Consider the following 23803-nt stretch of genomic DNA (forward strand, 5'->3'; position numbering starts at 1 on the left):
AATTGTAAAATTTGTTGTAACAATTGAACAACCGGCTGAAGCTCCTTTTGAATTTCTGATTCTTTTTCATGAGACACATTATCACACAAAGGACCTTCTCCTCCAGTTACAGGATTATCTAAAGGAGGGGAAATGGCTATCGGAGACTTCAAAGACTCCTCATCCCCATTTTCCCCTTTTTCAGAGTCTGTCTCTAAGAGCTCCAAAGCTTAGGTAATAGAAGCACAAAGGGCCCATAAAGGTGCCGACATTACATCACCGCGCTGGTGTGCTTGACGAAAGGTCTTAACAACCTGTTGCCACTCTCGTTTATTTAATTGTACTTCAGTTTGATATTGAAACCAAGAGCAATGTTGTTCCACATAAGCAAACAATTTCCGCAAAGTTCTCTCTTTTGCATCAACCCCAATCGAAAGTAGAAGCCCTTATAATAATCTTAAATATTCTGAGGCCAAGGAACTGGAATTCCCCATAATGAAAGCTTAAGAAGGTTCCCCTTAACAATTCCCGGGCTTTACCCGCTCCTAGGGGGTTCCTCTTGTTCCCCGCCACTCACTTGTGCGGACCCTGCTCGCTGCGCCACTTATTGAGGACCGCGGTGGTGGTGGCGGAGAATGAACAGACACAAGAGACAAAGACAAACAGAGAACATGGCGGCCGCGCCTAGAGCCTCCGCCTCACTTTATTTATACTCCATAAATCCCACGTCAGCAAAATAACACAATGCAAAACAAACTTTCTGCTCCCAGATGTAACCTTCTGCTTAGTTCCTTGTCTCTAAGCTCTTTCTTATTTGTCTGCCTTCTTGGCGCCCACTAGAGTTCATTAAAAGTTCAACTAGAGACACTGTCCTTGACTACTGGAGTTCATTAAAAGTGCAACTAGCTAGAGATACTGTCCTTGAGCCTTATCTATTCTTAGCTTATTGTTTTCAATGGCCCCTGCAGATATTCTTCACTTTCCACTGCTGGTTTCAACCTTGATAACGGAGGCAAGGTCAGGCTGAATTAACAAAAAGTCTGGGTAATTTCTAAGTCACCAAAGATGGCTGTATTCAGTTTCAATGAATCATTCCAGTCCTTATTATCTTAATATTAATAATTAATCCTGTGCAAACACTTTGTGGGTGCATTTGTATTTAAGAACTAGCCAAAGCGATCTTATTACTTTTTAACATTAAATCTCCCAATCCAGGAAAACCCCAACAGAAGCAAATAAAAGGCTTCCAAGTTTCTTTTTCATTTACTATTACCAACATGTTCATTCTAACCTGTTCTTCTGTTTCATCTTTAGGTTCTATAGGCTAGCAAAGGCATTTTCTCCCCTTGCCCTTAATTGCCCTAAACACCCCCCATCCAACCCCTGACTAACTCTAGGATAACTATTTTCAGTGCCTTGAAAAAGACTTCATTAATAAATACTCAGCAAGCTCTAGTCATCACAGCTCAGAATTTTGAAATTTCTTGTTAAGGCTATAGTTTAGGAGAAAGGATAGTTGTATAACTTTACTATAGGCTTATAGAAAGAAGGTCTTAGAATAAGAAAAGGAAAGTAGAGGAAAGACAAGAGAGGTAACAGGCTCACAAAGAAGGAAGTGGAATAAGTCAAAATGCCCATTTGTTAATTGGCATTTGCCATGCGTGAGCCTATCAAACTAAAATTACAGCACATTATTAAAAAGTGGTTTAAATCCTTAATTGTGCTGCACTAGAAACACCAGCATTAAGGAATTGCAGAAAATGTTATTAACTCAGTGTGGCATTTTAGTTGTTTTCTTACTCAAATAATTACGTGTGAGTGAAAGACTGACGTGAAAGAAAATTTATACTAAAAATTAAAAAAAAATCTTCAAGCTGGATGTTAAGATGCCTAATTACATTTAAAAGAAAGCTGGCTTAGTAACAGTCCCAAAATATCAGTATTCAATATTGCTGAAAAGCAGTACTGATTAAGAGAATAAGGCTTGATTTCCATAGAGTAACTACATTACACTTACACAATATACTGAAAATGGTTAACACAACTGGCATTTAAAAAATTATTTAGTGGGGAGTACCTCAGCATTATGAATGTTTCTAAAAAGAAAAAATATCGGCTGAGCATGGTGGCTCACGCCTGTAATCCCAGCACTTCGGGAGGCTGAGACGGGCAGATCACCTGAGCTCAGGAGTTCGAGACCAGCCTGATCAACATGGTGAAACCCCGTCTCTACTAAAATACAAAAAAATTAGCCAGGTGTGGTGGTGCACACCTGTAATCCCAGCCACTTGGGAGGCTGAGGCAGGGGAATCGCTTGAACCTGGAGGCGGAGGTTGCAGTGAGCGCCACTGCACTATAGCCTGGGCGACAGTGAGACTGTTTCAAAAAAACAAAAAAGAAAAAATGAAAAAAATCAACTTATAAAGTATACTTAGTATTTCATAGTTAAGGCTCTATCTACTCTCTCTTACACAGACACGGTTCCTAACAGCCTACAATAAATACTAAAAAATACCATTTTAAGTCCCAGCTACCTGGGAGGCTGAGGTGGGAGGACTGTTTGAGTCCCAGGGTTTGGGGTTAGCCTGGGCAACAGAGTGAGATCCCTTTTCTTAAAAAACCAAAAGGACAAAAAATGACTTATATAGTATTGTGAAACAAGAACATTAACATTGCATAGGCATTCAAATATACTACATAAATGTTACAAAAGGCCACTTTCCTTCGAACAGATTATCACAAAGATGGCAGTACTCCCCAAATCTATCTACAGATTCAATGCAAGTCCTATAAAAATCTCAGCTCCTTTATTGCAGAAACTGATGAGCTTGATCCTAAAATTCACATGGAAATGCAAGGGACTAAGAATAACCAAAACAATCTTGAAAAAGCACAAAGTTGGAAGACTCATATTTCCTGAATTCAAAAGTTAAAAGACTATGTGGTCTGCATAAGGGGATGGAATAGAATCCAGAGTCCAGAAATAAACCCTTCCATTTATGATCAATTGATTTTCACTAACAATCCCAAAAAAATTCAGTGGGAGAAAGAACTCTTTTTTCAGCAAATGGTGCTGGGACAACTGTATATTCAAATACCAAAAAAACAAAAACAAACAAACAAAAAAAAACAAAAAAAAAACAAAGAGATGGCGTGGTGGTTTACGCCTGTAATCCCAGCACGCTGGGAGGCCAAGGCAGGCAAATCACGAGGTCAAGAGATCGAGACCATCCCGGCTAACACGGTGAAACCCCGTCCTCTACTAAAAATACAAAAAATTAGCCAGCTGTGGTGGCGGGTGCCTGCAGTCCCAGAGCCTCAGGAGGCTGAGGCAGGAGAAATCGGGAGGTGGAGCTTGCAGTGCGCTGAGATCACGCCACTGCACTCCAGCCTGGGCGACAGAGCGAGACTCTGCCTCAAAAAAAAAAAAGAAGTCAAACTCTTATTTATGTCATACATAAAAACTAACTCAAAAGGAATAACAGACCTAAATGTAAGAGCTACATCAATAAAACTCTTGGAAGAAAAGAGAAATAAATCTTTATGACTCTAGTTTAGGTAAAGGTTTCTTAGATATGCTATTAAGAACACAAATTACAGAAGAAAAAGATTAATAAATTGGATGTTTGTGCTGCAAATACCACCAAGAACATAAAAAGGACAATGCATAGAATGGGGGATATCATTTCACACAGTTAGGATGACTACAATAAAAAAAGACAAGAAATGTGGTGATACTGGAACCCTCACACATTGTGAGAACACAAAATGGTATGGCTACTTTGGAAAACAGTTTGGCAGTTCCTCAAAACGTTTTTTAAAAGCTATCCAAAAAGATTATTGGAGTCTAAAGTTACCATAGCAATCCAGCAACTCCACTCTCATGTATCTCTCACCCGTAAGAAATGAAAACATACATCCATATAAAAACTTGTACATGAATGTTCACAGCAGCATTATTCATAATAGCCAGTGGAACGGCTGTTAAGTGTAATCAACCCAAATGTCCACCAGCTGATAAATGGATAAATAAGAGGAGGTACAGCCACATGACGAATAGAATATTAATCACTCTGCAGTAAAAACGAATGAAGTACTAATACATTCTACGTCATGAATGGACCTTGAAAACATGCTTCGTGAAAGACCGTATATACATGATTCCATTTACATGAAATGTCCAGAATGGGCAAATCTATGGAGACAGAATAATTTAGGGGTTGTCCAGGGTTGGGAAGGGGAGTGGGACTGGTGAACTGCTAACAGGAACCAGGTTTCTTTTTGGGGTGACACAAATATTCTAAACACAGATTGTGCTGATGGTTGTATAACTCCATGTGAGCCACTCAATTATGCATTCTAAATAGGTGAATTTTACAGTATATGAATTGTATCTCATTTTTTTTTTTTAAGGAGCGAACGTTAAAGACACCTATTTAGGCCAGGCGTGGTGGCTCATGCCTGTAATCTCAGCACTTTGGGAGGCCAAGCCAGGTGGATCACTTGAAGTCAGGAGTTCGAGATCAGCCTGGCCAACATGGTGAAACCCTGTCACTACTAAAAATACAAAAATTAGCCAGGCATGGTGGTGCATGCCTGTAATCCCAGTTACTCCGGTAGAGGGGGCAGTGAGCCGAGATTATGCCACAGCACTCCAGCCTGGGTAACAGAGCAAGAATCTGTCTCAAGAAAAAAAAAAAGAAAAAAAAAAAGGCCTTCTCTTTATTAGCGCTCTCTCTGTTTCTGAGACAGGATCTTGCTCTGTCACCTAGGCTGGAGTGCAGTGGCATGAACATGGCCCACTGCAGCCTCAACCTCCTGGGCTCAAGCGATTTTCCTGCCTCAGCCTCCCAAGTAGTTGGGACCACAGGTAAACACCCAGATGCTGGGCTAATTTTTTAAAAGATTAATGTTTTTTTTTTTTTGAGGTGGAGTCTCGCTCTGTCGCCCAGACTGGCGTGCAGTGGCCGGATCTCAGCTCACTGCAAGCTCCGCCTCCCGGGTTTACGCCATTCTCCTGCCTCAGCCTCCCGAGTAGCTGGGACTACAGGCGCCCGCCACCTCGCCCGGCTAGTTTTTTTTTTTTTGTATTTTAGTAGAGACGGGGTTTCACCGTGTTAGCCAGGATGGTCTCGATCTCCTGACCTCGTGATCCGCCGTCTCGGCCTCCCAAAGTGCTGGGATTACAGGCTTGAGCCACCGCGCCCGGCCTAAAAGATTAATTTTTGTAGAGACAGGGTCTCACCAAGTTGCCCAGGCTGGTCCTGAACTCCTGGGTTCAGTCGTCCCACCTCTGTCTCCCAAAGTGCTGGGATTACAGGTGTGAGCCACCGTGCCTGGCCAGATCACCACAGATGTAGTGTACGTGCACTAACAAAAGAAATTTCAAGAAAACCAAAAGCCTAATCATAACAAATACTAATAAACAATATGCACCTTAACTATGTATAACATTATCACACATTTGTTAATTTAAAAGTAGAATCAGGTTTTGTTTTGACAATATCAATTTACTAAACAGCAAGTAATTTCCTGGCATTTACACTATGCAATTATTTTTTAAAGGGCAATTATTTCATAAAATTATTAATTTGCTTGTTTGGGTAACAAAAATAATTTTAACAGATATTTAAGTCTACATAAAGTGAACCATACTAATTCAAACAGTTACGCTGAGCATTCAAAACACCAATCGCGGAGCTATAGCAACACAAAGTAACTGAAACACCTACCTTGGGGTGGGGGTGTGGAAATACCTGGTATCCTCTCTGAATCCTTGCATCGTTTAAAGATTGCCCCCGAGCCCTCAGAATTTTCTCTTCCTGCCCTCTCAGCTATTTCTTTTTAAGCATGGAACTACATATAGTTTCATTATCTTCAGATTTTTGGCCACAGAAGAATCATCTTTCCCATTTTTTTTTCAACTTCTAAATGAACCATCAGTTTAAGATGAGTGTGAAAGTGCACATTTGCCTTTGGAAGGATTTCCTATAGTGTGAACGCCAACAGTAAATTTTATTTGTTGGTGGATACAAATGACTACAGTCCACACCATCACTACCAAATAGAAATACAGGCCGGCATGGAGGCTCATGCCTGTAATCCTAGCACTTTGGGAGGCTGAGGTGGGTGGATCACCTGAGGTCGGGAGTTCGAGACCAGCCTGACCAACATGGAGAAACCCCCGTCTCTACTAAAAATACAATATTAGCTGGACGTGGTGGCACGTGCCTGTAATCCCAGCTACTTGGGAAGCTGAGGCAGGAGAATCGCTTGAACCTGGGAGGCAGAGGCTGTGGTGAGCCGAGATCACACCACTGCACTCCAGCCTGGGCAACAAGAGTGAAACTCCGTCTCAGAAAAAGAAAAAAAAAAAAGAAATATAATGTGAGGCCGGGCATGGCGGCTCACGCTGTAATCCCAGCACTTTGGGAGGCCAAGGCAGGTGGATTACTGGAGGTCAGGAGTTTGAGACTAGCCTCACCAACATGGTGAAACCCCATCTCTACTAAAATTAGGCGGGTGTGGTGGCACATGCCTATAATCCCAGCTACTTGAGAGGCTGAGGCAGGAGAATTGCTTGAACAGCATATTGTCACTAAGCACAGACATTAACTTCACTTTTAACTTTTAACAACAAACAGGTGAACTTCTACAGTTCTCATCCATTTTTCTATATCAGCTCCAATAATTTAGAGAAAAATTCACGTTACATGTATTTCCTTATATATAGCCATATAAAGAGTATGTAATATGTCACTAAACAATCAGAGCCTTAGCTTATTTCAGGGTAAAATATTAGGTTAACACCCCAAAATGTGGAGTGGTAAGGAGGATTCCATCATTTCCCCTAATCCCTAGAAAATGTGTAAATATGTACTCCCTAAAATGTATATGTATGTTTATAATAAAATGCAGTGATCTAATTGGATTTTCACTTAAAAAATTACCTTAACCAATTTTAGGTATTAATACTGAAAACAAAACTCCTGTTCTGACATGGCCTTGAAAATCAGTTTACAGGCTATATAAAATCTGTCTGATTTTATACTGAGACATTTATATGCCTTGGCCAATGCAAACACTCAATGCACATTTGTTAATATATAAACCTATTCTACTCTATACACCTAAGTTTAGAATTTGTTATGGTTTGAAAAGGCCTTGGATCTTGCAGGACTGGGTTAACTCTCTTGCACTCCTGCCATGCAATGACTCAACAAAAAGGCTGAGCTAGGACCACAGAGAAGCATATAAATTACCAAGGCTAAAACATACATGTATCTGTGTGTGCAGAGAAAAGGTATGAGTTATTTCACAATCATTTAATTTTATAATCATTTAATTTTGCAAAAAAAAATTTTAGGCAGCTTCAGGAATACTTCATAAGATTTGTATAATAATACAGTCACTGAAGTCAGCATCCCTGTAATTAGGCAGATAAGAACAGCATGTTTCAAAATAACATTTAAAACTTTCTGGGGAAGTTCTAGAGTAGCTTTCAGAATTAATTTGAGAAAATCAATCAAGAATATCATATATACTTTGTAATGTCTATCAATAAATGAACTCTTCCACAGCTTCCTTATTTAACATAAACTTCAAGTGATTTATTCTTTTAAGAAAACAACTTCATTTTCCCAGAAGTATTTATAAGTACATTTAAATGATAGCCTATTGTGGTCTCACTGGAAATGAGTGTATCATCTCCCGAATGAAGATAAACTTTTAGTGATTTACCTGAAGAATTCTGACATGATGGCTGCAGAGGGGATACCTAAATCCCCACAGAAAAACAGAGCAACAAGATAGCAAAACCAAAACCCCATGGATAGTTACAACGAAATCACATGACAAGCCATTCCAAGGGAATTCCTAATACATATGAATGAGGTCAAAACAGGCTACTATGTCAACATACACAGCACAGTGCAACAAAATGCAAAGGAATGGGGCATGTGATGGACTTGACAAAAAAAGAACCTCAAAGAGCCAACAGACATTCACTGGAAATCATGGCAGGCCAATGTGAGAACAGCAGCTAGAACTGGGAGTTTTGCCAGTCCAATAAGTAGATGGATGCAAGAGACCTACAGTAAGGATTAAAAAACTGAAGCTAACTTTTATGAACTTTTGAAATTGATCTCCCAAGGTTCTCTTCCAAGACTCCACTTTGAAGAGAAACCATTGGGAGGAAAAGCACAATCAGTAAGATAGGGACAAGGGAAAAGAGAAACCAAAAATGTGGAGGGGAAGAGGGCCAGAAACTCCCAGAAAGTAAGCTACTACACTTCTGAACATTATACAAAATAACAGAAAAGGGAGCTCTGTGAAGTTATTAAAGCACTCTGAAAGTATATCACCTTTTTAAAGTTCAGGAAAGCTAGTATCTCACAAAAATGAGTAACTGAAGAGTATTCAGTCCACACAAAGACAATGTAAGAAAAGATTAGAAGAGCACTGCTTTAAAGCGACAAATCACACTGGAAAGAGCTGCTTTAGGCTGAGTGTTGGGAGGCTGAGGCAGGAGGACTGCTTGAGTCCAAGTGTTTAAGAATGGCCTGAGCAACACAGTGAGACCCGTCTGTACAAAAAATTTAAAAAATTAACTGTATGGTGGCACGTGCCTGTAATCCCAGCTACTTGGGAGGCTGAGGTGGGGGAATCACTTGAATCCAGGAGGTTGAGGCTGCAGTGAGCCATGATTGTGCCGCTGCACTCCAGCCCGGGTGTCAGAGACCTAGTCTCAAAAAAAAAAAAAAAAAAAAAAAAAGGCAGTTATCCAAGTTTCCAATATTATTGGAATCTAGAGTTACCATACGATCCAGTAATTCTACTTCTGGGTATAAGCCCAAGAGAAACCAAAAACACGTCTACACTAAAACTTGTACACAAATGTTCTTAACAGCAATATTCATATTAGCCAAAAAGTGGCTTACAATCCAAATGCCCACCAACTGATGAACAGATATATAAAATGTGGTCTAGCCACACAGCGGAATAAGCACTTATTTCTTTTTCAGCAAGAAAAAGAAACAACCTACTGATAAATACAACATAGATTAACCTTGAAAATACGGTAAGTGAAAGAAGTCAGTCACAAAGAACAACATATTGTATGATTCCATTTATAAAATGTCTATTAATAGGCTGGGCAAAGAATAGGGAGAAATGACTGCTGGGTTGGGGTTTCTTTTGGTGTAGTGAAAATTCTAAAAACTGATGCACACCTCTGTGAATATTCTTAAAAAAAACCCACAAACCCCATGGCATCATACTTTCAATGGGTGAAACGTACAGTATGTGAATTATATCACAAAAAGGGCAAAAATCAAGTAATTATCCTATATGATACATACCACTGGGTGTCCACATAGGAGATTAATCAAGAATTTCAATACAAAAATACCAATTTGCAAGAAAGAAATGACAGAATTAGAGTATTACCAATGAATGAAAGGACCCAGGCATTGAATATCAACAGCCACTAACACTACAAAGAGAGACAACCAGACGCTAGGCCTTCTGAGGAAAAGAACATTAACACCATCTATAGTCTTGCCTAGGGGATCTAACAGGAGTCTGATTAAGTTTCTGGATCTAATCATCAATTTTCCAGGAATGCAAGAACAAAGGAACACAGCAAACTGCACCATGACTATACAATCAGCAAAATTCAGACAGGTGGAAACTCTACAGGTCACACACCTTAGGGTCCTTCAACAGATAAAACTTAGGTGACATAAAAGGATGGAGGGGAAACATGCATACTGAGAGACTTCAAAGACTTACCAAATTTTTAATAATGAGCAAGGTCTATGGTATTTGGGAATGGAGAGTTGGGTGCTAAAACTATGAAGAAAGTAATTACTATTAGAGTAAGAATACTGGGGCCAGGTGAGGGGATCACAAGGTCAGGAGTTTGAGACCAGCCTGACCAATATGGTGAAAACTGTCTCTACTAAAAATACAAAAATTGGCTGGGCATAGTGGTGCACACCTGTAATCCCAGCTACTCAGGAGGCTGAGGCAGGCGATTCACTTGAACTCAGGAGGCAAAGGTTGCAGGGAGCCGAGATTGCACCACTGCACTCTAGCCTGGGTGACAAGACCAGAATCCCATCTCAAAAAAAAAAGAATACTAGTTACTTTTGGCGGGAGGGGTTGACACTGAGTTGAGCACATGGAGGCATTCTGGGGTAGTTGGCAAAGTTCTATTTCTTGACTTGGTTGGTGATTACAAGGTTGTTTTATAATAATCCCCTAAGCTATACATTTGTTTGTTGGTTTTATATATTTTATAATTAAAAAGAAAAAACTCATCTCATATATGTACAGTCACACTATAAACTCCCAAACAGATGGAATACAACTGGATGTGAATAAGATTCAAAGGTAAGATCAGAGAGAGAAATTCACAAATGGAAAAGACAGTTATCTGGGGAATGCTTTATGAAAGAGTAGCAACTTCAGCTGAGTCTTAAAACCTGACAGAGAACAGTCACATGAAAGCAAAGAGAAAGCACCCTAAGGAAAAACAGTGATACACAATGCATAAATGCTAACACTGATGTATAGTTGAAAAAGAGGAATTTGGGACTTATAAAGAGGACCTCATTGGATTTAGTGCAATGAGGCGGGCAAATCAAAATCTGAGTTTTTTTCATTGTTTACTTTATAAATCTTACAAATCACTGGCATAAATTGCTATTGTGCTCTACTTCTGAAATACACTAGAATAGGAAAAAGTGAGAACTACAGCTTGGGATTAAGCAAAGGACTTGGGTTCAAATCCCAGCCACATAATAGTTTTAATTTTGGACAAGTCACTTAGTAACTGCATCTGCTTCCTTAGGAGAATACTTTACCTGAGAAAACAAGACAAATATAAAGTACCTGTCATAGTGAGATCTTAATAAAATTTCAACCAGGTAATTTATAGTTTAAAAGGAATTTAAAAATTATCTAGGCTAATCGTCTCAAATTTACAAGATAGTACCTACCACATTGAAGAGCACAAATAGACAAAACCTACACTACGCAGAAAGTTCTACTGGACAGCACTGCATTATTTCTGAGTAATGCTAATGGATCTTGGGCATAAGATCATTCTTGGATTAATTATTGCTTTATTAAACTAAAAGGCAGAAGAGGAAGTGAGTTATAATAAACATCTGTTTAGACGTCACAATGAAACACATGCTGATTTGACTCCTATAAAACATGACCAGAGTATAACAATGAATTGAAATGCACACTCGCTCTGTTGCCCAGGTTGGAGCTGTGGTGGTGTGATCTCGGCTCACTGCAACCTCCGCCTCTCAGGTTCGAGCAATTCTCCTGCCTCAGCTTCCCCAGTAGCTGGGATTACAGGCATGTGCCACCACACCCAGCTCATTTTTATATTTTTAGTAGAGATGGGGTTTCATCATGTTGGCCAGGCTGGTCTTGAACTCCTGACCTCAAGAGATCCACCCGCTTCAGCATCCCAAAGTACGGGGATTACAGGCATTAGCCACCATGCCAGGCCCTATAATACCTTTAAATCTTGCATATTATACATGGAGTTCTGATTGCTAGAGCTCAAGAAAGAGGCAATGGAACTAAGTAAAGATAAGATGGAAAAGATCAAGTAAATTGGAGATGTGCTATGAGAACAGACCATGACCAACAAAAATACTTAGAAAAGGGTGTGCTCTTTACAATCTAATCTTAAGGGACTTGGAACTGGTATAAGAAAAAAACGCATCACAAAAGACCAAATCAGGAGTTTGTAAGAGAAGCTGTGTCAGTATCTACTTAAGTGTGACCTGGGGGGTGGGTGCTTTCCCTCAGTATATACCTTGGCAGCACTTTTGGCTCCAGGGCTTTTACACTTTACTAAATTTATTTTTAAGCTTGATCCAGCAAGGCCATTCTTTATTAATTCCAATTACAAGAACCTCATTGCATCTAGTGAACAAAGTGTAGATTTATCTAATTAGGCTACATATAAAAGTCATTTACTGCTGACAGCTATTCAACTCTGAGTAACAGACAAAAGAACTCAAGGATAAGAGACCAATTCTGGGTCACCAAAACATGCTGATACTGATTTTATTCTTAAATAGTAATACAACAGCTCATTACTTTTGGGGGTTTTAAAACTTTTAATATTACAACCTTGGAAAATACAATTAAGTCATGTGAACATTTGAAAATATTTTCATAGTTAATGGATGTTATTAATATTAACTATAAGACTAGATAGAGTTTGTCACTAGTGTCTTAACTTATTTAAGCTTATTAGGGTTGATTTGCTGAATGGTGTTCAGTTTGGTGAAGATTCATGCTTTTTTAAGTTTACCATGACATTTCAGTATGTAGACAAAAATTTCCCACTGATGTGGAATAATACAAATTTAAAAGTGACTCACATTCAATTTCAGACTACCCCCTTTGCCCTAAAAGAACGGGGGAGGGAAAGATAAAAGTGAGGCTGTGCAACTGATGCAAGTGCACTGATACAAATATAAAAACCACTTTCGATATTATAATAGCAAAGGTAAAAAAGACAACAGATGTGAAAGGTATAATACTATTTCTCAAAACAGAAATGAATTATTAATGACTCTACGTAAAAATGCTGAAGTTTACCTTCATCCACAATTTAAAGAAGGTAATAATAAATTAATACCCTGGCCTTTCTATCGAAGGAAAACATTTAAGTAAAATAGCGAAAGCTAGAATGCAAATGACAATCTAAAGTTGTGAATTCTGGCTTTAAGCAGGGTATTTGTTGTAAAGCACGCCAACCAGGCCATAAAGACAAATTATAAAGAGGGCTCAAAACAAAGAAGTGAAGATGGCTGGGCACGGTGGTTCATGCCTGTAATCCCAGCACTTTGGGAGGCCGAGGCGGGCGGATCACCCGAGGTCAGGAGCTCAAGACCATCCTAGCCAACATGGTGAAACCCCCCTCTACTAAAAATAAAAAAATCAGCCGGGCATGGTGGCACGCACCTGTAGTCCCAGCTACTTGGGAGGCTGACGCAGGAGAATAGCTTGAACCAGGGAGGCAGAGGTTGTGGTGAGCTGCGGCAGCGCCACTGTACTCCAGCATGTGTGACAGAGTGAGACTCCGTCTCAAAAACAAATAAATAAATAAATAAATAAATAAATAAATAAGTGAAGACTTGTGGCTAGATCATTTATTGGAAGTAGAAATGAGACAGCAAATGAGACATCTGCAGCCATATAAAGAATAGTCAGAACTATTTTGATTTGTAATTTCGACCATTATTATCCAGGGTTACATAAGGAAAACTACATTTATATTAACACTCATTAGTTCACTACTACCTTTGGAGGCAATTTATATAAAAATTAAATTCCCTTAATCTAAATGTAATCACCAAAGGCTTCCTTTCTCTTCCATAACACTATCACTGACCTAAGTTATATAGCATAAGAAATAACTAGGAAAACTAGAAGCTACAGAGCAAGAACTACGCAGATTTAAAAAAGAAATAGAAGCCAGAAGTCTTCAAAAGACCAAAATGTATATTAAAATATATATGGTCCAAGATAAACCTATATGCCAAACTGATGAACGAAATAGGATCCGAAGAGATTAAGGTAGGACTCAATCTAATCCATGAAGCCTTTTCTTCCATTTCAAAAATCACATTCTGAGGATCTTTCCTAGGATTGTTCTCTTAGCAAATAAGTCCTAATGACTATCCACAAATAGCAGAAAGTCTTCTTTGGTTCATTTTTCTACACATATCTTTCAGAATAATATTCTAAAATAACTGATAAAAAGTAACAAAGATAGAATTAAAGCAGGGTTAAACATTTCTAAATATGCAATTTTCTTTATTCACACACAACACAGTATGCATGTTACTCAACATACACCAAACTCATCTTTCATAAATGAAATTAACATTTCAACAAAATGCTATTACTCTATTTGTCAAGGCTTACAGGTTATGTACCTTAATATTCAAGTGTAAATTTTACTAATAATACATAAACATACTCCTGACGTACTATATCTGAAGCAAGAATTGACGTCTGAATCACCCAAAATTTTAGGAGACAATTGATGCTAACGTGATAAACAGAAAAGTTTGACATCTTAAGAAATTACTGGGTTAGCAAATGAAGAAGTGAATTATTTCTGCTAAATAGCTCTTTCAAAAGAATGTCATAATTTAATCTCAATTCACAGTATTTTAAACAATGAGTACAACATAATTAAGATGTATCACAGAACGACCAGACTTGCCCAATTCCACTGTACATTACTACTGAAATTATTCAAATGTTAGGTATAAAATTTAAATGAAGAAAACTTATGTAATAACTCTCTAAAGAAGTAAATGTTTTTTTTTTTTTTAGCTTAAAAGGCCTGGCAGAGCTTAACAGTGCCTTGTAGTTTAATCACAAATTTTAAAAACACAAAAACCCCGCATTTGAAGCAAAATATTTATCACGTGATATACGTTTACCGTTAATTCAGAACACTAAATCCAACAACGCAATGACCCAACTTTTTTTCTGCGTATCGATTTACCCTCAAATTTGCGCATAGTAAAAACAGGCAACAAACTAGTACTTACATTTTTGTTGAATTTGGTGAAAGAATGGTGCATATAAAACCTGTGCATATAAACAATCGCAGTGTTTATTGTAAGCTGAGAGCTGGAACATAGCATTTAGGAAATATCTGACAAAAGCAAGATCTCATTTCCAAAACAATTTTGATGGAAAATTCCCAGGTTCTTTTTCAATACCTCCCATTCAAATCCAAACGCCAAACGAGAAATAAAGAAATAAATGCCCGCGGGGGGTGGGGCAGCAGGAAGAGAATACACTCTACGCCAAATAAATGGGAGGAAGAACTGCTGATCTTTTCACTCTAACAGCGCTGAGAGCCCTGGAACTATTTATCAATGGCTGCGACTGACTAAACTCAAAATGAAACAGTTGAAACGCGCGCGCACACACCCATACAAAACCACGCCAAGAACATAAAAGACTTTCAGTGCGCTCCCAAGATAGGAGAGCCGCCATCAAGCCGGCGAGGAGAGCGGGGAAAGGCTGCGGAAAACACTTACGCCTTTCAGCATCGCTAAGCCTTCTAACTCTCAAACCCTTAGGGAACAGGGACAAGTCCAAGGAGCCGCCCCTTTTCTGCAATAATCCCTAAAATTCTTCTTTCGCCTGAGCCACACTCCCATCCCCCGCCGCCACCACCACGCGCTGCCCCAAACAGATTACACAACGCAGACTCCTGGCCCGCATTCCTGGGGTCCTATCTCCTCCTCCCCTCCTCTGCTAGCCCCTCGCGACTGCCCGAGCTGGAGCCTTACTTCCCTGACGGCGGGGCCGAGGTCCAGCGAAGGCCGAGGCCGGCGGCGCCATGTTCGCGGAGCACCAGGCCCGGCGACCGGGCAAGGGAAACAGGGCGTGAGCGGCGCAGGATAGGAAAGGATACACATTGAGACGCTGTCCCATCTCCTGGATGAGGTTGGCCGCCTGCTGGCGGCACGAGAGCTCTTTATCCGCCTCCACTCCGCAGCGGCGGCTCGGCGTGTTCTCCAGCTGTTCCCGAGTAAAGAACCAGCGAGAAGAAGCTCCACGGCCCGACGCCATGACACTTCCTCCTCCGCCCGCTCCCTCATTCACCCCCCGCCCCTCCTGGCTCGCGGACTCCCCGCCAAGGCGCGCGACCCCGCCCCACTCCGCTCGCCGTAGACCACGCACCGCCCTTTTTGACCACCGCCTCCGCCCGTGCGCATGCGCGGGGTCTGCTCTACCGGCTCGCCCTGGTCTTTTGCTTTCTTTTTCTGTCCTCCGCCTCGTACTCGCGCACGGGACCACAATGCTCCGCGCCGCTTGTCATTGGGAGGCGCCGAAGGTGGGGGTCGGCTCGGAAAGAAAAGGTCGGCGCAGCGCATGCCGGGTCTAGGGTTGGCTGGGCGAAGGGGCGGGGAGGGGAGGGGAGAGTGGGAGAGGCTGGACCCTGGCAGGTGTGGAGAGAGGCGGTGGGGCGGCTGCGCTGTGGGGTCTGGGCGTGGACTTCGAAGGCCCGTCGGGCGCTTCCTTTGACGGGAGGTCTAGCGGCCCGTTAAAAAGAGAAAAATACCCTTCACTGTCGCAGCCTCACGCCACTACCTCCATTTTCCTTTCGGGTGGGTCCGCGCAGTCTCGTAGGCGTGCGACTCCGGCCTCCGCTACCAACAGCCTCCGCCTAGCGCGCGGCTCTGGCGTGGAGGTGGCCGGGAAAGAGTGCACAGGAAGTCACGCTCCATGGCTTTCCGCGCCTGAGTGCTTTTTTCACCCTACATTATGTTGTTTAAATCCCAGACCACTCCGCCCGTGGATTTTTTTTTATATTTTCAAATTACTTGCCAAACGCTATCCAACTAGCAACGAGAAATTGAATTTCTAAATGAGGTGTTGAATCTAGACGGGGCGTGTTTTCAGACCGCGCTGTGGCTTCTGCGAGACAAGGTTGAGGAGAAACAGATAAGTGCAAGAGGAACTGAGTTAAAATTTTATCTTTAGGGTTTGATGCAGGAACATCCCACATACCTGTTGATTAACTCCTGCATTTCTTCCTGTAAGAAAACGCCACAGAGCTTCACTCGGAGTTTGTGTTGTGAATAGGGTTTCCAAGTTTAAAGTCCTAAGTATTTGGAGGCCGGGCACCGTGGCTCACGCCTGTAATCTCAGCGCTTGGGGAGGTCCAGTGGGTCGATCACTTGAGGTCAGGAGTTCGAGGGCAAGGGCAACATGGTTAGACTCTGTCTCTACCAAAAATACAAAAATTAGCCGGGCTTGGTGGCGCGCCTTGTAGTCCCATCTACTCCCCAGGCTGAAGTGGGAGGATGGCTTGAGCCCGGGAGGTGGAGGTTGCAGTGAGCTAGATCTCGCTGCTGCACCCCAGCCTGGGCGATAGAGCAAGACCCTGTCTCAAAAACAAAAAATATTTATTTGCCAAAGACCATGGAGGCAAGTGATTTTTTTGGGGCTCCCACACTCAGTATACTGCGTTGCACAAGAATATTGATTATAGTAGGCAGTTCTTGTGAACAGTTGCCATTTCATACCTCCCTTGCTTTACGTTTTATGTTGCTTACAATTTCCAGGATAGATTGATTTAAAGCAACATTTTAAAAGTGCACATCCTTGGCCAGGTGCAGTGTTTCATGGCTGTAATCCCAGCACTTTGGGAGGTCAAAGTGTTCTAGACCAGCCAGGGCAACATAATGAGACCCCATCTCTACAAAAGTTTTTTTTTAAAATTAGCTGGATGTGGTGGCATCTGTAGTCCCAGCTCCTTGGGAGTACCGCTTCAACGTGAGAGGTGAGGTTGCACCCCAGCTTGGGTGACAGAGTGAGATCCTGTCACACAAATCAAGAAGTGCCCCTCCTCAACATCCATTCATAATAAAAACTCAGCAAACTGGGAATAAAGGAGAACTTCCTCAACTTGATAAAGAGCATCTACAAAAATTCTACAGCTAACAATAGATTGTTTCTATTGTGAGAGACTACATTCTTTCCACCTAAAGTGTGACACAAGGCAAGCATGTCCCCTCTCAACCAGTCTTTTCAATGTGATACTTGATGTTCTAGCTAACAAGAAAAGTAAATTTAAAATATACATATTGGGAAGGAAGAAAACTAGAATTTTGGGATACAAGGTTGAATACAAAAGCCCGTTGTTTTCCTATATACCAGCAATGAACAATTGGAATTTATAATTAAAAACACAATGCCATTTACAATAGTACTGTCTCCCCAAAGTAATACTGGTTAAGTATCACGTATCTGAAATGCTTGAGGCCAGATGTGTTTTGGATTTCAGATTTTTTTAGATTTTGAAATATTTGAATTATAAATTTAGTCGTCGAGCATTGTAATCCAAACATCCTGAATCTGAAATTGCGCCAATGAACATTTCCTTTGAATGTCATGTTGGGGCTTGAAGTTTTGGGTTTTGGAGTGTTTCTGACTTTCAGATTTAGGGATGCTCAACCTGTACTTAGATATGGATCTAGGCAGGGCACAGTGGTTCACACCCATAGTCCCAGCACTTTGGGAGGCCAAGGTGGGGGATTGCTTGAGGCCAGGAGTTGAAGACCAGCTTGGCAAATATGGGGAAACCTCATCTCTACTAAAAATACAAAAATTAGCTGGGTGTGTTGGTGCATGTCTGTAATCCCAGCTTCTTGGGAAGCTGGAGCACGAGAATTGCTTGGACCCAGGAGGCGGAGGTTGTAGTGAGCTGAGATCACTCCACCACACTCCAGCCCCCATGGGTGATAGAGCCTAAGACTCTATCTCCAGTGTGGTATTTGAGAAAGAACAGACACATAGATCAATGGAACATGATAGAGCGCCCACCCATAAATAGTCAACTGACCTTTGACAAAGGAGCAAAAGCAAGTCAATGGAGCAATAATAGTGTTTAACAAATGGTGCTAGAACAACCAGAAAGCCATATATATATATATATATATATATATATATATATTTTAAATCTACATGCAGACTTTACACCTTCTACAAAATTTAACTCAAAGTGAATTGCAGACCTAGATGTAAAATGCAAAACTGTAAAACTTCTGGCAGATAACATAGGAGAAAATATAGTTGACCTTGTGTTCGGCAATGAGGTTTTAGATGCAACACCAAAAGTACAATCCATGAAATAAAAAACTAGTAAGTTGGACTTCATTAAAATTAAAAACCTCTGGCCAGGCGCGGTGACTCATGCCTGTAATCCCAGCACTTTGGGAGGCTGAGACGGCGGATCACCTGAGGTCAAGATTTCGAGACCAGCCTGGCCAACATGGTGAAACCTTGTCTCTACTAAAAATTAAAAAAAAATTAGCTGGGCATGGTGGCGCGCGCCTGTAGTCCCAGCTACTTGGGGAGGCTGAGGCAGGAGAATCTCTTGAACCCAGGATGTGGAGGTTGCAGTGAGCCAAGATCATGCCATTGCACTCCAGCCTGGGCGACAGAGGGAGACTTTATCTAGAAAAAAATAAATAAATAAAATAAAAAATTAACTGGGCATGGAGGCAGGTGCCTATAATCACAGCTACTCAGGAGGCTGAGATAGGAGAGTTGCTCAAGCAACCTCACCTGGGAGGCGGAGGTTGCAGTGAGCCGAGATTGTGCCACTGCACTCCAGCCTGGGCAACAAAGAGTGAAACTCCATCTCAAAAATTAAAATTAAAATTAAAAAAAACTAAAACCTCCGTTCTGTGAAAGACTCTGTTAAGAGAATGACATCCAAGGAAGAAATATTTGCAAAACATATGTCTGATAAAGAACTCTTAAGATGGCTTAACTGCTAAATTCTACTAAACATTTAAAGAAGGACTAACACCAATACTACACAAACTATTCTGAAATAGAGGAAGAGAGAATACTTCCAAACTCATTCTACAAGGCCAGTATTACCCTGATTCTAAAACCAAAGACACATTGAAAAAAGAAAACTATAGGCCAATATCTCTGATGAATATTGATGCAAAAATCCTCAATAAAATACCAGCAAACTGAATTCAGCAATACATTAGAAAGATCATTCATCATGACCAAAGGGGATTTATCCCTGGGATGCAAGGATGGTTGCAAATAAATCAATGTGATACATCATATCAACAGAATGAAGACTGGAAACCATATCATTTCAATTGATGTTGAAAAAGTATTTGATACAATTTGACATCCCTTCATGATAAAAACCCTAAAAAAACAGGGGATAGAAGGAGCTTACCTCAACATAATAAAAGCCATATATGACAGTCCCACAACTAGTATCATACCAAATAGGAAATAAAACAAAGCTTTTCCTTTAAGATCTGGAAGTTGACAAGGATGCCTATTGTCACCATTATTCAACATAGTACTGGAAGTCCTAGCTAAAGCAATCAGACAAGAAAAAGGTATAAAGGGCATCCAAATTGGAAAGGAAGAAGTCAAATTATCTTTTTTTGTATATGATATGATCTTGTATTTGGAAAAACCTGAAGACTCCAAAGGAAAACTATTAGAACTAATCAACAAATTCAGTAAAGTTGCAGGATACAAAATCAACACACAAAGATCAGTAACATTTCTATATGCCAACAGTGAACAATGTGAAAAAGAAATTAAAAAGTAATCCCATTTATAATATTTACACATAAAATTAGATACGTAAGAATTAACCATAGGAGCAAAATATCTCTATAATGAAAACTATAAAACACTGATGAAAGAAATTGAAGATGACACAAAAAAATGGAAAAATATTCCATGATCATGAGCTGGAAGAATTGTTAAAATGTCCATATTACCCAAAGCAATCTACAAATTCAATGAAATCCCTGTCAAAACATCAATGACATTCTACACAGAAGTAGAAAAAACAATCCTATAATTTATATGGAGTCACAGAAACCCAGAATAGCCAAAACTATCCTAAGCAAAAAGAATAAACCTGGAGGAATCACATTACCTGACTTCAAATTATACTACAGAGCTTTCATCACCAAAACAGCATGGTACTCACGTAAAAACAGATACATAGACCAACAGAATAGAATAGAGAACCCAGAAACAAATCCACACACCTACAGTGAACTCATTTGTAACAAAGGTGGCAAGAACATACACTGGGGAAAAGACAGTCTCTTCAATAAATGGTGCTGGGAAAACTGGATGTCCGTATGCAAAAGAATGAAATTAGGCCCTTATTTCTTGTCCTATAAAAAAATAAAAATGGATTAAAGACTTTAAGACCTTAAACTATGAAACTACTACAAGAAAACATTGGGGAAAATCTCCAGGACATTTGTGTAGCCAAAAGTTTCTGAGCAATACCCAACAAGCACAGGCAACTAAAGCAAAAATGGACAAATAGGATCACATCAAGTTAAAAAGTTTCTGCACAGCAAAGGATACAATCAACAAAGGGAAGAGGGCGGGGCGCTGTGGCTCTTGCCTGTAATCCCAGCACTTTGGGTGGCTGAGGTGGGCGGATCATGAGGTCAGGAGATTGAGACCATCCTGGCGAACACAGTGAAACCCCATCTCTACTAAAAATACAAAAAAATTAGCCAGGCGTGGTGGCAGGCGCCTGTAGTCCCAGCTACTGGGGAGGCTGAGGCAGGAGAATGGTATGAACCCGGGGAGCAGAGCTTGCAGTGAGTGGAGATTGCACCACTGCACTGCAGCCTGGGTGACAGAGCAAGACTCCGTCTCAAGAAAAGAAAGAAACAAAAAAACAAAAACAATAACAAAAAAAAAAAAAAAAAGGGAAGAGACAGCCCACAGAATGAGAGAAAGTAGTTGCAAACTACCCATCTAACAATGTATTAATAACCAGAATCTATAAGGTGCTCAGACAACTCTGTAGGAAATAAAATCTAATAACCTGATTTTAAAATGGATAAAATATATGGATAGACATTTCTCAAAAGAAACATACAAATGGCAGACAAGCATATGGGAAGATTCTCAGTATCATGGATCATCAGAGAAATGCAAATTAAAAATATAGTGAGATATCATCTCACCCCAGTTAAAATGGCTTTTATCCAAAAAACAGGCTATGACACATGATGGTGAGGTTGTGGAGAAAAGGGAACTCTTTGTACACTGCTGCTGGGAATATAAATTAGTGCAACCACTGTGAACAACAGTTTAGAGGCTCCTCAAAAAACTAGAACTACCATGTGATCCAGGAATCCCCCTTCTAGGTGTATACCCAAAAGAAAAGAAATCAGTATATCAAAGAGATATCTGCTGTTGCATGTTTGTGGTAGCACTGTTTACAGTAGCTAAGATTTGGAACCTAAGTGTCCATCAACAGATGAATGGATGAAGAAACTGTGGTACATATACACAAGAAGTACTATTCAGGCATAAAAAAGAATGAGATCCTGTCATTTGCAACAACATGGATGGAACCAGAGGTCATTATGTAAAGTTAAATAAGCCAGGCACAGAAAGACAAAGATTGCATATTCTTACTTATTTGTGGGATCTAAGTATCAAAACAATTGAATTCATGGACATAGAGAGTAGAAGGATGGTTACCAGAGACTGAGAAGGGTAGGCGGAGGGACTTGTGGGGATATGGGGATGGTTGATGAGTACAAAAAAAGAAAGTGTGAGTAAGACCTGTTTGATAGCACAACAAGGTGACTATAATCAATCATATCTTAATTATGCATTTTAAAATAACTTTAAAAATATAATTGGATTGTTTATAACTCAAAGGATAAATGCTTGAGGGGATAGAGATCCCACTCTCCCCGAAGTGCTTATTTCACATCATTGCATGCCTGTATCAAAATATCTCATCAACCCCGTAAATTATATATACCTACTATGCACCCACAGAACTTTTTAAAAGATTAGATGGCGAATGAAAAAAAAAAAGAATTCTTAAAGCTCAGCAATAAAAAAACAACCCAATTAAAAAATGGGCAAAAGATCTAAACCGATACCTCACAAAGAAGGTATACAGATGGCAAACAGGCATATGAAAAGATGCTGAACAAATATCATAATGGTGCCAGAGGCGTTTGAACCAGAGTGACTCCCTCTTGAGTAGGGGCTGGGTAAAATAAGGCTGATACCTACTGGGCTGCATTCCCAGGAGGTTAGACATTCTAAGTCACAGGACGCGATAGGAAATCAGCACAAGGTACAGGTCATAAAGACCTTGCTGATAAAACAGTCTGTGGTAAAGAAGCCAGCTAAAACCCACCAAAACCAAGATGGCGGATAAAAGTTACCTCTGGGCATCCTCTGCTCATTATTTGCTAATTATAATGTATTAGCATGCTAAATGACACTCCCACTGGCACCATGGCAGTCACAAATGCCATCTCGACATCATGGTCTAAAAAAGGGGATATGGTCTAAAAAAGGGGAGACATGAATAATCCACCTCCTGTTTAACATATAATCAAGAAATAACCATAAAAAATAGGTAACCAGCAGCCCTCGGGGCTGCTCTGCCTGTGGAATAGACATTCTTTATTCCTTTACTTTCTTAGTAAACTTGCTTTCACTTTGTAGATTTACCTCAAATTCTTTCTTGTGTGAGATCCAAGAACCCTCTCTTGGGGTCTGGATTGGGACTCCTTTCCAGTAACAAGGGTATTCTTGGTAACAGTTCATAATTGCAAAAGATTGGAAACATGAATGTCTATGCATTGAGGACTCTATGATTATGGTACATCTATGTAATCTGTGTAATTTTCATTCATAGGATCCACCCATTAAAAAGAAAGAGGCAGTTTATATGTGGGATGATCAGCAAGGCATTAAGTACCCTGCAAGGTACTTAAAAGGTACCAGAAAGGGCAAATTCTACTGTTTGCTTAAAATGAAAAAAAGAATGTATACATGTAAATACTTGTATAATCGTAGACTGTGTTTGCAAGAATACACACACACAAAACAGGTAAAATTGGTTCCTTCTAGGGGTGTAGACTGGGAGACATAGGTTGAATTTGATCTGTTTGAACTTTTACATATGTTTGTGTTGACTTTTAAAAGTAAACTTTGACATTTTAGGTTGTGAGCAAAATAAGACTGAAAATAGTCTTATTTTCAGAAATGGAAACTTCAATTTACCTTTTTTCAATTTTGATTGGGAAAAATCTTCATAATGGTCTAAGTTAAACAAATTTAAAGCTGGTATTTGTCTTGGTATGTTAATCTAAAGTGATTACGTTGAATACAGATTTAAGCTTTCTGGTTGGGGAATATGAATTAAGCTGAGCCAGTACTGGCTTCCTTTTTAGGGGATATAGGA

General features: G+C 40.2%; 1 protein-coding gene and 1 long non-coding RNA gene across 2 annotated transcripts in view; one reads left to right on the top strand and one right to left on the bottom strand.

Moving 5' to 3' along the window:
* The window catches only part of CCNT2 (cyclin T2), a 43292-nt gene extending 27634 nt beyond the window's left edge, over nucleotides 1-15658 (bottom strand). Inside the window, exons 1-2 of the mRNA XM_017888398.1 lie at nucleotides 15464-15658; nucleotides 14586-14667 (exon numbers count right to left, since the gene is read on the bottom strand). Of these exons, the coding sequence (XP_017743887.1) occupies nucleotides 14586-14667; nucleotides 15464-15621 (240 nt within the window). The 5' untranslated portion in view covers nucleotides 15622-15658. The remainder of the gene's footprint in view (nucleotides 1-14585; nucleotides 14668-15463) is intronic.
* Nucleotides 15659-15739: 81 nt separating this feature from the next.
* The window catches only part of LOC108539655 (uncharacterized), a 55532-nt gene continuing 47468 nt past the window's right edge, over nucleotides 15740-23803 (top strand). The window contains exon 1 of the long non-coding RNA XR_001888448.1: nucleotides 15740-15911. This is a non-coding gene — a long non-coding RNA (uncharacterized LOC108539655). The remainder of the gene's footprint in view (nucleotides 15912-23803) is intronic.

The sequence above is a fragment of the Rhinopithecus bieti genome, unplaced genomic scaffold, assembly GCF_001698545.2.
Source record: "Rhinopithecus bieti isolate Rb0 unplaced genomic scaffold, ASM169854v2 scaffold_15296, whole genome shotgun sequence".
Classification (NCBI taxonomy): Eukaryota; Metazoa; Chordata; class Mammalia; order Primates; family Cercopithecidae; genus Rhinopithecus; species Rhinopithecus bieti.